The 14,696-nt window shown below is 39.5% G+C and overlaps 1 protein-coding gene across 4 annotated transcripts in view; it reads left to right on the top strand.

The window, feature by feature from the left end:
- Positions 1-14,696, top strand: part of megf11 (multiple EGF-like-domains 11) — a 306,970-nt gene that overhangs the window by 56,707 nt on the left and 235,567 nt on the right. For all 4 annotated transcript variants that reach the window (XM_067971262.1, XM_067971264.1, XM_067971261.1 and 1 more), the window contains 3 exons: positions 2,142-2,264; positions 7,099-7,200; positions 7,759-7,859. In XM_067971262.1, coding sequence (XP_067827363.1) covers positions 2,152-2,264; positions 7,099-7,200; positions 7,759-7,859 — 316 coding nt within the window. In that variant the 5' untranslated portion in view covers positions 2,142-2,151. The remainder of the gene's footprint in view (positions 1-2,141; positions 2,265-7,098; positions 7,201-7,758; positions 7,860-14,696) is intronic.

Genomic DNA, 14,696 nt, shown 5'->3' with positions numbered 1-14,696 from the left:
ATTGGGCGTGGGAAATGTGGTGGGAAGCTATTCTGTTGACCCAGGATTTTCCGCCAGAAGTGATGGACTTAGAAGACATGCTTGGGTGGTATTCAAATAATATGTTAATGATAGGAAATGTGTAGGATGATGTATTCCAATCATTAATGACATGGCAATTCTCCCATCAGGAATGCCGTTGTGTTCCTGGGATCTAGTGTTGCTAAAGCGGGGGACAGGGTTTAAAAATCAAAGGGATGTCTTCTGCGATGGATTGCACTTGGCAGAGTACAATTTAGCGTAATTTTTCCTCAGGTGCTGCAGTAATTTCTCTCCCTCCCCAAGGCGGGTGAATCCAGCAAAAAAAAAATCAAATGAGCCCAATTCAGGAAGATCCACCAGCATCAGTACTCATGAGGATAAATGTGTGCAATGCCCACCCTGCAACATAACTGGTGGGATCTCACAGGATCCGAAAATCTGTGCCACATGTGTTCACTTAGTAATGTCCAGCATTACTGCGTAAAAAATAATTGTACTATATTGCACCACGTAAACACATAGGGGATGATTTTTGTGTACTGGCATAATTCAGTCCTGAATGATTAAGAACTGAAGCAAATCCAATATATAGCATTCAGTATTCTTGGGTCAGCTCATTTGCATACTTATTCACAGCTCTAAGTGCAGGAAGGTAGCCTGGAAAATTGAATTGCAGTTTCAATTTAAAGGGATGTTGACACTTAAAAGGAAAGTGCCCAATAGGGTGGCAAAAATGCTTACAGCCTTTAGAAAGGTTCAAAAGGCATTTCAACCTGATAACCTTTGGCAAGGGTGAAAGGGGAAAGAAGTGGTGGGCAAAAATGAAGTGAAGGGAAATCCAATATGGAGCTACAAGCCTGCAGGTAAGTAACAGAGCACCCCAGCACCCGACCCTCTGTTTGATGGCTAGTGCATTGGATGTGGTGCTCATGAAGATAAGTGGGTGCAAAGCCCCTTGTGTGAATGTCGGCTGAGTTTGCACTTCAAGGCAACATCCCCATAGATCAGCCTTGTAGCATGCTTGAAAACCATCACCCCATCATAGGAATAGTATAATGTTTGGGAAATGGGGGAAGTGCATGGCTTAGGTCGTCTTAACGTCATTTGGGTTATTTTCCTCATTGATTATTATGTGCCTTTCCTACTTTTATAGCAGCAGCTGTGGTTATAAGGTAACTTCAATGTAGCGATAAGTGCTTTGAATGATACGTATTTACACCTATAACCAACTTGTGTTAGTGTTTTTTTTCTTCTATATATTGATTTCTAATACATTTGCAATTTTAGTGCTCCACAGGAGCCCTATATGTAATCATCTAAGTGAAGTGAATGTGCTGGGATGATGTGCAGCAAACAGATTAAGGTGCAGTGTTGAAATCGTGGTGTTACAGTGACTGCTGACCGTGCTGTGACACTTCTATGTATTTGCTGAAATTTATGGAAAGAATATAAAGATATAAAATGTCACAAGTAATCAATGGGTTCAGGAAAAGTAAGTCTGAGAGTAGTCTCTATCAGCAAAAAAAATACTGCATTTCCTTTTTATGAAAGAAAATTCTCATGTCCCTCCAATGTCTCCCCTCATTTTCTGAAGGTGCTGACTGAGGCTGGGCTTTGGGTGGCCTCCAGTACCTCATCCAACTGGCCATTCTTCATATGTTAGCCTGGACAGTTGTCAATCTATTCCAACCGTGGGGAATTCACAGCCAAGCTCGGTTTTGCCCTCCCCAGATATGCGCATATGTGCACTTTCTACCTGAAGTTAGTGGGATCTTTCTGCTGTGTATAGCTCAGTTCCACAATGGGCAGTAAATGTATTAACTGAGCCATGGTGATAGTTGAAAACACTGCATTTTCACGACTGTACAGTGAATGTGAGACAACATGAAACACTGCTTTGAAGCTCCAATGTGCTTTGATAAGGTATGTTTGAACCCTTGCTGCTTCACAAGCTGAGTTCCTGATCTGAAACCATTCCATCATGGGGAACTTCTGAATGGAAGCCAGGTGAATTTCCCACATGGAGGGAAATTCTTTTGGTGAAGCACAGATTTGTGTACATACAGGTCTTGTAGGGATAAATTACATAGGATTTTTAATTCATTCCTTGTTTTCTTTAGATTTGAAAGAATGGTTTGTGCTGCATTCAGTTGGTGCCAAAGTGTGGTTATGATCTGCTACCTAGCAAGAGTGGTACGGTGTCTGAATCCTGATGATCCTAATGTGTGCAGCCACTGGGAAAGGTAAACCCAATACTTCAGGCTTTCTTTTCACTTATAAATTTTGTGTGGTGTAATATTATTTATTGTTCACAAAATCAAATCATTTGTATGCACTAATTGGCGCAGTTGTTGGTCGAAATATTAATATTCAAATTAAATACTGTTTTTGAGGGGGAGGGTTGAGTCTGCCTGATCAACTTCTTCAACGTTTTTTAGGAAGTGACATCCCAAGTTGATAGTGAGAATCTCTGTAATGTAGTTTACATATACATATATATATGTATATATATTTTTATATATAGACTTCCAGAAAGCTTCTGATAAAGGTTCCACATGAAAGGCGGTAACACTTCTGACTTTGAAGCACTATCCCAGCAAGATGTCAATACCTTTAAGAAAAGAGGAGAGAAGGGAAGAAAATTGGTAGAAAAAATAGAGGAGCGTAAAAAGTAACTTTCAAATTTAATAAAAACAATATGTGGATATATTTTTAAACCAAAATTATGTGATTAAGAAAGAATATGTGAAACAAATTGTGACATTTTAAAGATATTGTTATTATATGATACAAAATCTTGAAAATCTTATTTCTAGAGTCTGGTGATTGGTATATAATTTTATTCAGTGCTTCACGTTTGCAATCATCTGTCTCAGTATATAAAATAAGGCGCAGTTTATATTTTATTCAAGTATGAGTCCCACTCCCTATAATGTCTTAGAGAATCGCACTCCTTACAGTGTCTTAGGGAGTCCCACTTTCTGCGTACCTTATAGTGAGTCCCAGTTTCCCAATCCAAGCAAATAGATAAAACAATAAAAAAGGACAACATTATTTTGGGTTTTATGAATAAGGGCAAAGTACAAGAGTAAAGAAGTAATGATAAATTTCTACAAAACATTGGTTAAGCCATGGTTAGAGTTTGGGTGCCCCATTATAGAAAGGACATTAAGGCCATAGAGAGCATACAGTGTACATGCACTAGAGCTATGTTAGAAATTAGAAACCATAGTTATGAGGAGAGACTTGAGATACTGGGATTATTCCCATTGCAGCAGAGAAGGCTAATAAGGAATTTATATTTTTTTAAATGATATGGTTTGATAGACTGAATAGGAAAGAACTATTTCCTTTGGTTGGGGAGTCTAAGAGAGAGGTTGGAAGAAATTTCTTTACACAAAAAGTTGTTGGAGCATGGGGCTATGGGGAGAGAGCAGGGCATTGGGTTTTGTTTTGGATTGCATCAGCAAAGAGTGGCACAGACATGATGAACCGAATGGCCTCCTTCTGTGCTGTAAACTTCTGTGGTTCTTTGGTTGTCAGTATGGATAGGCTATTCCCTGCAGTCCCTACGAAGGATGTAACATGTCATTTTCAACCATATTTATGTTTTTGGTGCAAGGTGATGCCTCAGACGTGCGGACAAGGTGCAACTGAAAATCTGAGTTGGGTTTTGCCCAATGTTTATAGCTCTGCAACAATTAACGATAATTAGTGTTAAATTGGACTTTTTAAAGTTCAGTTAAATTCAAAAATATTTTGAGTTTTTGTTCTAAAAAATGTTGACGAAAACATTAATCCTGATTCTAATAGTGAAAGCCTTCTCTCAAACTATAGGCGCTTTTGATACAGGACTTCCACTTGTGCTGTAGATGCTACAATATCCTCCATTGCGTTCTCTTGCCATTCTTTACAGCTTATCTAGTGGACGCAGCTTGTCGCTTTTAATTTATATTTCTGGTGCAAAGCATTGCCTCAGTTTTATGGCTGGTAACTGAAAATCTCAGTGTTGATAACAGTATTTTCTGGTTAACAGAGTTAATAGCCAGAAAATATACTACTACAGCCCAAAAAATTAACAATTTTTCACTGTTTGCTTACTTTTTCCATACAATGTAATGAGGCAAACCCCAGCTGATTTTGCAAGCAGAGAACAGGTCAGGAACAAACCAAGTTTAAAATCAAAATTATTTAATAATTTGAGGTTATTTTTGGTGGCTGCACTCAAAAGTTGTAGTACTCGAACCTTAAATAAAGGTTTACTAGATGAATTAACCAAATAAAGTTATAGGATTGACAGAGGCCTCTGTAATTAATCCGTGGTTAAAAATGCAATCATAATTATAAAATAAGCACTGAAGGTTGGTGTGGTGTAAACAAAGATAGTACTCAGTAAACTAGAGACCGTACACTGGGTAAAATTAACAATTAGAATGTATAGCTTGTATTCTGTGGGCAGCCAAAGTTGCTTTTATATGTAAAACATTTAAAAAGTAATTTATTATTGAAGTGTCAAATTCATGTTTTATTCTGCAATGGTGGGAGAGGAGGAGCCATAAACAAATGGAAACAATCTTCTTTTAACTGATGTTGTAATCATATTAGCTCCATGTTCCAGTATAAATGTATGCTGGAATGTTCATTATTATCAAAGGTGGGCATTCACCACATGTTTCTTCTACTGGGAGTTAATGTATTAGGTTTAAAACAAACAGGAAGTTAACATGTACCTAATCAAGTTCTTATTACTAACGGATTGCATTATTGTTAGGACATACTACAATTTTGTCTGTGTGGGGTTAGCCAGAAATTCCAATCAAACTAAAAGCTGTATTCTGATTTTGTGACTATAAAAGCTACTTGCAAAAAGAGAGGAAAAACAGCAATTCTCTCCTCAGAGACTATAAATGATAAAATGCAAAGCACGCGATACATACTGTTATAAAATTATTTTTTCTAAGTAGTTTTAAAATAAGCTTGTTTAAGCAACAAGAAATTAATTATTGGAGTGATTCTTAAGGTTAATCAAGCAACCAAGCTTTCCTACTTTTTTTTAAAAAAGCATTTGCAAACCAAAAGCACAAATACAAACTATTGATTGAGTGAATTTGTATGAGCACAACATTCCAATCAAGAGAAAAGCCAGATTAAATACTGGTATTGATTTGCTGTATATCACATGATGACTTTGTCACCTAGCTGTTAATAAATCACATTGCAATAGGAGCCTGTAGCAAATGGCCTTTATTGCCCTTTGGGTTTAAATGTTGATTATTAAACAGTTATGACAATCTGTCTAATTTCTTCAAAGAAAGATCTGATTCAAACAACAACTTCATAATAAAACAGGAATTTCATCCTTAGGAATCAAATGACTTATAGAAGCAGATTAAGAGTGCACCACATTGCAGTTCAAAAATGCTGTGTCACAGAGTGGTAAATACAGGTTTGCGTCCATGATTCCTGATCTCAGCCATGCCACCAAAGAAGTAGACTGGAGCATACAGGACAGTAGTAGAATTTGAGCGAAATCGATCTTCAATGAATTGGCGGAGGCCTCAGATCAGGGGTCTGATTTTGCTGGCTCCCCCTTACCTGGGCACTTGTCCTGCACCTGAAGTATTACATAGAATGTACATCACAAAAACAGGCCATTTGGCCCAACAGGTCCATGCTGGTGTAGACTGCCTGCTCAGGCCTTAGCGCAACCAAATTTGGTGAGCATGGACTGGTTGCACCATTGGCTGGCAGGATCTTGCACTAGGAAATGGGGTCAGAAACAGAAGCCAGGAGTCTTCCCCTCAGACCCTTTGATCCAAGGGGTTCACAGCTGCAAAGGCCACCATCAGCTGCATTGGGCACCCTGTGGTCACAGGAAGAGGAAGGTGAGGCAAGAGGGCTAGAGAACACTCTCTCCTGTTGCATCTCCTGTGCAAAATTGGAGAAACTCCGGAAATCCCACAGTAATACAAATCGGGGTAGAAGTCTGGCATCATTAGTCTTTGTTCCTATTTCCTGACAGGAAAATTGACCCCTTGGTCTCCAGCCGTCATTCTCAGCAGTGGAAATCTACAGTATCATGAGAACATCTACGTGAAGTGAACTGGCTGGTAAAATTAATGGCTGGAAAATCATGAGGCGTGCGCCTGCAATTTCTAATACGCACTCCCGGTGGGGAAAGCTTTGCACCAGGAGGGCACATTTGTAAATTTGGCCCAGTCGTGTAGAGCCACAAACATAAGTTCTGACATTCTGGGATGCTAAGTTCATTGGTGCATCAAAGGGTACCAAAAAAACTTAACTTCTATTCATAATACCATGGAATGGTAGGACAAGGGTTTGTGCTGGTGATTCTCCCACACAAGGAGCTCTTGCTTCCGGGAATTGCTGAATGGAGCCAGGCATTTAACAATGGGCAGGTAAGAGAAATTAGAAAGAGTGAGTAACCTGAGAGCAATTCTCTTTCAATTACATTTTAATGTCTGGGCTATAGATCCGTATTGGCAGAGTTCTGAAAGGGGGTTTTCTTTTCTCTGTTTTGACCAGGGAATCATGGATTGCACATAGCACTTAACAAGGGAGAAACATAATTCAAAATTGTAGGATAAATAAATACTGGAAAACAAAAGGCACAATACAAATACAGAAATGTTACCCTGAGAACTTGCAGTGATGAAAGAGTGTTTTTAATTTTACTTTATTTCAGATTATTTCAAATCAGCAGATTCACTGATTGAAACATTTTGCTGTACACTGAATTGTGTTTAAAAACCAACATGCTCTATTTGTTTTTTTATGTAATGGCAGCAAATTCCTGACATATGGGTGAATGTCCATAATCTCTGAACCAAACTAGAAACCAATATTGTCATGGATTTTAAGACTTTATTTACCAGTGGTAATCAGTACGTTATGTAAACCCATGTTCTTTGACAGAAAGTGATGTAGTAAACAAAAACCATGTTACTATTAATATTTTAGAAGATCATTGATATTTTTGTGTTTTCTTCCCCTTTTCCATTCTCATTATCAGATCATTCATGCATTAAAATTGTTTACTATGTTTTGTTTTCTCAGTTACGCAGTCACAGTTCAGGAATCCTATGCCCACCCCTTCGACCAAGTCTACTACACGAGATGCACTGATATTCTTAATTGGTTTAAATGTACCAGGCACAGGTTGGTTTGAAATAAAGCAAACATACCATATAGAACAATGATTAATCCTTCAGTGAGGATTTGATTGTGTATCAATTATATGGAGTTTCTTGGCTGCTCATAGCTGAGGTAAAACAAAGTTAAGAGAAACTATATTAAATCGCCGTAACGTATATTCTTAAAAAATAGTGGATACATAGGGACAGCTCCATCTCATCGACTGGTTCAGATAATAGTTATGAATCAGGAGAGCATTAATGTAGTGTCATCTATACCTCTTGATAAAATTGCTCCTTAATAATACTTCCCAGATATCTGTTCTCTACAAACTATCTCAAGCTCTGCTGTGTAATTACTGCAAGATATCCATTATTCTAATCAAAAGATTTATATAGTTTATATGTAGATTACTGCCTATTTATGCAGACTTCCCAGGGTGTTTTCCATTAGCTGTTAGAATTTTAAAAAGGTATTTATTGGTTCGCGGACTTTCTAAAAGCTTGTTACATTAAACTATTATAACTGAGTTACACAAAGCTTTAGAAACCAGTCATTTCACAAATAAATATTTCATTACAGAATCAGCTACAAAACAGCTTATCGTCGAGGCCTAAGAACAATGTACAGGAGAAGATCACAGTGCTGTCCTGGATACTACGAAAGTGGAGATTTATGTATCCGTAAGTGTTAACTTTCAGTTAAGCCTACATTGTTGGACTGTGTATTGCTTCCCCTACCATTTTGGTTTCTTTTTCTTTCTCTACTGAGAAGGTACTCACTTTTTATTGAATCATTGGTATAAACCTGCATTCTTGTACTCTACAATGCAGAGTCTACACTGCACTAGTACCATATTTCAACAGTCTGCAGTCCATCTATCAATATTTTTTTGAAATTATTGTGTCAGTCTACCTTTAGTTTGTTTCAGTCCTTTTTTTAATGTGAGCCACTTGGTCTGTCCCTCCCATTCCAGTGCATGTATGTTTCTCTTGAAGTGTGGTAACCAAATTTGCGCACAATAGTCCATGTGCAGCCTAACTAATGCATTGTAAAGGCTTAGCATAGCCTCTGCACCTATACCACTGGCTATGTATCCCAACATTTTATTTGCTTCTTAATTGCTTCTCCACATTGTCTCGACATTGTATGTGGCGAGCCTATAGTTATTTCTAGGTCCTTTCTAGTCACCCAATGCTAATTCTATTCCCTTCATTGTATACCTATGTCATTCTTTTTTACCCAATATGCAATACTTTACATTTGACAATATTTAATTTCATTTGCCATTTGTTTGCCCAATTGCAATTGATCTAAATCGTTCCACAAATTGTTTACTGCATCTTCCATTCCTGCTGTGCTCCCTTTTTTTGGCTTAAGCTTACAATTGTTTTTTGTATCCAAGCCTTTTATATAGATAAGAACCAAAGAGATCTCAGCAGTAATTGCGGACTGTACTCGGCTCAACACCTCTCCCCAGTCTGACACTGCAGCTCTCACAAGTACTAAGTTCCATTTTTTTAATCAACTTTTTGTCCATTCCTGCATTCTAACCTGATTCCCATGAATTTTAGTTTTATTAGTAATCTCTCATGTGGCACTTTGCAAATAGTGAGGACTGTTGATTTTTTTTTAAGAATTAAAATGTTATGGGAACTGGTGTAAAGTTGGTCAAAAGAAACATGAATCTGATACTTTGAGACATAGAAAGAGACAGATAGAGAAAAAGAGTTCAAGTGTGTTCAGGCATAAAGAGAGAGAGGGCGACACATAAAAGACGTGAGGCAGAGGGAAAGAGAAACTTATAAGGGTAAGGACTTGCAAGGTACCACCCACTGTTGGAGTCTTGCATTCAGCCAGTGCATATCAGAAAATCACAGAGTATAAACCCGTGATTTTCTGAAATGTATTGGCTGTGTGCGAGACCCCTCTGATGGCGTGAGGCCTCACAAGATTTACCCTACATGGGCAACTTAGCTCTGTTGATGAGCACACACATCCTTGATTCAGAAAGCTCATATAATCTAGGCTGATACTATAGTTTAGTACTGAGGACTGTTGCGTTGTTGGAAGTGTCTTCTTATGGATAAAACTTTAAACTGAGGCCGTGTCTGCCTGTTGAAGGGGATGTAAAAGATCCCATTACAGTATTCGAAGAAGAGAAAGGAGTTCTCCTGGTGTCCTGCTCAACATTAATCCCTCAACCACCACCACCATTTTCTGTTTGTGAGAACTTGATGGGTCAATTTTAACTTACTGAAATTGGTGTTAACGGGGTTGGTAGATTACCGCCCAGGCCCGATGACACTTTTACAGGAGGCTAATGCTAGACAGCCGAAGAGCCTGCCTGTTTCAGGCGGTAGGACCCTTTTAATATGCAAATTGGGATCCTACGACCGACATAGGATCCCGAATGCCATTTTAGGGTAGAATTAGTTGGAGCGGCATTGTGCAGGAGTGCTGCTCCCAGCCCCACAAAAATAATCTGAGCTGCTTTCGGCCTGGGCTCCCCCACCCCCTGCAAATGTGACCAACCCCCGGGACTTGCCTTGCTGGCGGCCTGTGGGCTGCCTGATTTTGCGCTGGCCTGAATCCGGCGAGCCTCACCGGGCCACTCGTTTGGCACCTGCAGCTTGTCGGTTCTATTTAAATACCAGAATGAGCCTGAAAACAGCTATGGCCTGTTCGCTGCCAGAATGGGCGGGCTGCCAGTGCCCATGGCCAAAGGTTAAATCAACCTCAATGTGTGCAAATTAGCTGCCACATTTGCCTCCATAACAACAGTGACTACAATTAAAACCATGATGTGGAGATGCCGGTGATGGACTGGGGTGGACAAATGTAAGGAATCTTACAACACCAGGTTATAGTCCAACAGTTTTATTTGAAAATCACAAGCTTTCGGAGCTTACCTCCTTCGTCAGGTGACTCACCTGACGAAGGAGGAAAGCTCCGAAAGCTTGTGATTTTCAAATAAAACTGTTGGACTATAACCTGGTGTTGTAAGATTCCTTACAATTAAAATAGTAGTTAATTGGATGTGAAGTACATTAGGACATCCTGAGGTTGTGATAAAGTACTTTATAAATGTAAGTTCTTCTTTCCTACTGAAGGAGGGAGAAGGACACAGAAAAGTTGATTTTATGAATTTGCACTCCCAGCACAGAACTTTATACTGGGAATGCATATTGGAAATTAAGTCTTGGATTTGAGTGCTCCCCGCAGGATCTTCTATCCATCAATCTACTGTAATGAGAAGAATCAGAGACAAACAGAGATGACGAGAAAAAGCGTGACAGCCAAGGAGAGAAAGAGGGAGGCAGAAAGAATCAGAGAGTGGGAGAAAAGCAGACAATTTTAGGAAGGTAGAGAAGTAATTTTTTTTAATGGAAGCAATACCTCAGGAAATGAAATAGTTAATTAAAATTGATAGATTATTTATTAATAAATTATATCTGTATTGAAATGTGTTAAAATAATGGTGAATGACACTTGATTTTACCATTCTTTTGAAACCAAATTTGTATTAGTGCAGTCCCCACTGCAGCAATATTAATGTCAGAAGTGCAATATCTTGACTAAACCACAAGTGAGTCACATAGATGCCACTTAATTACGTTCACAGTTAAAAGAGATTGCTGCGAAAGTACTCAATACCTGTCGTAACCTTTGATCCTAATCACATCAAAATGTTCAAAAGCTTCCAGATTTTTGTAAATACCTCCCTCCCCTGTCATTTCATGATGCTCTGTGTTAATTCAACAGAAGTAAACATTAAAGGCAGAGCATTTGATGTCAGGGTTCAGCTAAGAGTGGCTTTAGGGATGTACTTACTTGCCAATTTACTTTATGATAAAACAAATGCCTTTTTAAAAAAAAACTTTCATGAGTTATTAAGTGGAAAAATACATTTGCCGTTCTGTTTTGCAATGGATTGTGGGACAGCCACCAGAGCTGTTTTTTCTTAATCCCTAATTCCTTGTATTAAATGATTTTATTGTAGTTATAGTTAGGTATCAGAGATGTCAATGTGTTTTTGATGGTGAAATGGGGGCATTGGGGAGCATTGCATTTTATGATAAGCATCAGCAATGCAATAGTTGCTCCAATACTTCACTACGAAGTTAAGCTGGATCATTGTTGGTCCGATGCTGTGACTAAGCCCGCTTAGCAAGCAATAAAGTGACTGTCACTAAATAGTTAAAGAAAATGAATTTTTAAAATTGATTTTAGTTTTTCATCATTAAAATGGCTACATTTGCAGAATTTTATTAATTTTTTCAAATTATTTTTCTACCTCCTTTAGATCTTTTTGCGCATGTTGTAGTGTTTCCCGGTGGAGAAGGCAAGCACCTTATCCCTCAGCACAACCACCGAAGGCACAATTAAAACTGGAAACTTCCCCACGTGGGGAACTGTAGGATACAAACCTGTCCCAAACAAATATCTTCCTTACAGAATTAATATTGTTTTAAAGCCATTTAATTTTAAACTTCTCAGAACAAATCCACTGAACAATACAACAGATCTGCGTAATATAGAAAATAGGAGCAGGAGTAGGCCATTCGGCCCTTCGAGCCTGCTCTGCCATTCAGTATGATCATGGCTGATCCTCTATCTCAATACCATATTCCCGCTCTCTCCCCATACCCCTTGATGCCTTTTGTGTCTAGAAATCTATCTAGCTCCTTCTTAAATGTATTCAGTGACTTGGCCTCCACAGCCATCTGTGGTAGAGAATTCCACAGGTTCACCACCCTCTGAGTGAAGAAATTTCTCCTCATCTCAGTCCTAAATATCCTACCCTGTGTCCTGAGACTGTGACCCGTCGTTCTGGACGCCCCAGTCAGGGGAAACATCCTCCCTGCATCCAGTCTGTCTAGCCGTGTTGGAATTTTATATGTGTCAATGAGATCCCCTCTCATTCTTCTAAACTCGAGTGAATACAGACTGTATCGACCCAATCTCTCCTCATACGACAGTCCTGCCATCCCAGGAATCAGTCTGGTGAGCCTTCGCTGCACTCCCTCTATGGCAAGTATATCCTTTCTTAGGTAAGGAGACCAAAACTGCACACAATACTCCAGGTGTGGTCTCACCAAGGCCCTGTATAACTGCAAATGTAACCCCACTTTTTGCAAATGTAACCCCACCATTTAAAAAAGGAGGGAGAGAAAAGACTGGGAATTACAGACCAGTTAGCCTAACATCAGTAGTGGGGAAAATGCTAGAGTCTATTATAAAAGATATGATAACAGAACACTTGGAGGGCATTAACGGGATTGGACAAAGTCAGCATGGGTTCATGAAAGGGAAATCATGCTTAACAAATCTACTGGAGTTTTTTGAGGATGTAACTAGTAGAATAGATAGGGGAGAACCAGTGGATGTGGTGTATTTGGATTTTCAGAAGGCTTTTGATAAGGTCCCACACAAGAGTTAGTGTGCAAAATTAAAGCACATGGGATTGGGGGAATATACTGGCATGGATTGAGAATTGGTTGACAGACAGGAAACAGAGAGTAGGAATAAACGGGTCTTTTTCCGGGTGGCAGGCAGTGACTAGTAGGGTACCGCAGGGATCAGTGCTTGGACCCCAGCTATTCACAATATATATCAATGATTTGGATGAGGGAACTAAATGTAACATTTCCAAGTTTGCATATGACACAAAGCTGGGGTGGAATGTGAGCTGTGAGGAGGATGCAAAGAGGCTCCATTGTGATTTAGACAAGTTGGGTGAGTGAGCAAGAACATGGCAGATGCAGTATAACGTGGATAAATGTGAGGTTGTCTACTTTGGTTGCAAAAACAGGCAGATTATTATCTGAATGGTGATAGATTGGGATAAGGGGAGGTGCAACGAGACCTGGGTGTCCTTGTACACCAGTTGCTGAAAGCGAGCATTCAGGTACAGCAAGCAGTTAGGAAGGTGAATGGTATGTTGACCTTCATTGCAAGAGGATTTGAGTACAGGAGCAGGGATGTCTTACTGCAGTTATGCAGGGCCTTGGTGAGACCACATCTGGAGTATTGTGTGCAATTTTGGTCTCCTTATCTGAGGAAGGATGTCCTTGCCATGAAGGGAGTGCAACGAAGGTTTACCAGACTGATTCCTGATGGCAGGACTGACATATGAGAAGAGATTGGGTCGACTCGGCCTATATTCACTAGAGTTTAGAAGAATGAGAGGTGATCTCGTTGAAACATATAAAATTCTAACGGGACTGGACAGACTTGATGCAGGGAGGATGTTACTGATGGCTGGGGAGTCCATAACCAGGGGTCACAGTCTCAGGATACTGGGTATGCCATTTAGAACCGAGATGAGGAGAAATTTCTTCACTGAGGATGGTGAACCTGTGGAATTCTCTACCGCAGAAGGCAGTGGAGGCCAAGTCATTAGATGTATTCAAGAAGGAGATAGATATGTTAATGCTAAAGGGATCAAGGGATATGGGGAAAAAGCAGGAACAGGGTACTGAGTTAGATGATCAGCTATGATCATTTTGAATGGCGGAGCCGGGCCGAATGGCCTACTCTTGCTCCTATTTTCTATGTTTCTATGCAGTAAGACATCCTTGCTCCTATACTCAAATCCTCTTGCAATGAAGGCCAACATACCATTTGCCTTCCTAACTGCTTTCTGCACTTGCATGTTTGCTTTCAGTGACTGGTGTACAAGAATACCCAGGTCCCTTTGTACATCAACATTTCCCAATCTATCACCATTTAATTAATAGTCTGCCTTTCTGTTTTTCCTTCCAAAGTGGATAACTTCACATTTATCCACATTATACTGCATCTGCCATGTATTTGCCCACTCATTCAACTTGTCTAAATCGCCTTGAAGCCTCTTTGCATCCTCCTCGCAACTCACGACTCCACCTAGTTTTGTGTCGTCAGCAAACTTGGAAATGTTACATTTTGTTCCCTCATCCAAATCATTGATATATATTGTGAATAGCTGGAGCCCAAGCACTGATCCATGCGGTACCCCACTAGTCGCTGCCTGCCATCCCGAAAAAGACCCATTTATTCCTACTTTCTGTTTCCTGTCTGTTAACCAATTTTCAATCTGTGCCAGTATATTACCCCCAATCCCATGTGCTTTAATTTTGCACACTAACCTCTTTTGTGGGACTTTATCAAAGGCCTTCTGAAAATGCAAATAAACTACATCCACTGGTTCTCCCTTATCTATTCTACCTGTTACATCCTCAAAAAACTCCAGTAGGTTTGTCAAACATGATTTCCCTTTCATAAATCCATGTTGACTTTGTCCAATCCCATTGATATTTTCTAAGTGTTCTGTTATCACATCCTTTATAATAGACTCTAGCTTTTTCCCTACTACTGATGTTAGTCTAACCGGTCTGTAGTTCTCTGTTTTCTCTCTCCCTCCTTTAAATAGTGGGGTTACATTTGCCACCCTCCAATCTGCAGGAACTGTTCCATAATCTATAGAATTTTGGAAGATGACAACTAATGCATCCACTATTTCCATGGCTACCTCTTTT

The sequence above is a fragment of the Heptranchias perlo genome, chromosome 34 (assembly GCF_035084215.1).
Source record: "Heptranchias perlo isolate sHepPer1 chromosome 34, sHepPer1.hap1, whole genome shotgun sequence".
NCBI classification, from domain to species: domain Eukaryota; kingdom Metazoa; phylum Chordata; class Chondrichthyes; order Hexanchiformes; family Hexanchidae; genus Heptranchias; species Heptranchias perlo.
Note: the sequence above shows the minus strand (reverse complement) of the source record. Positions and strands in the feature narration are given on the sequence as shown.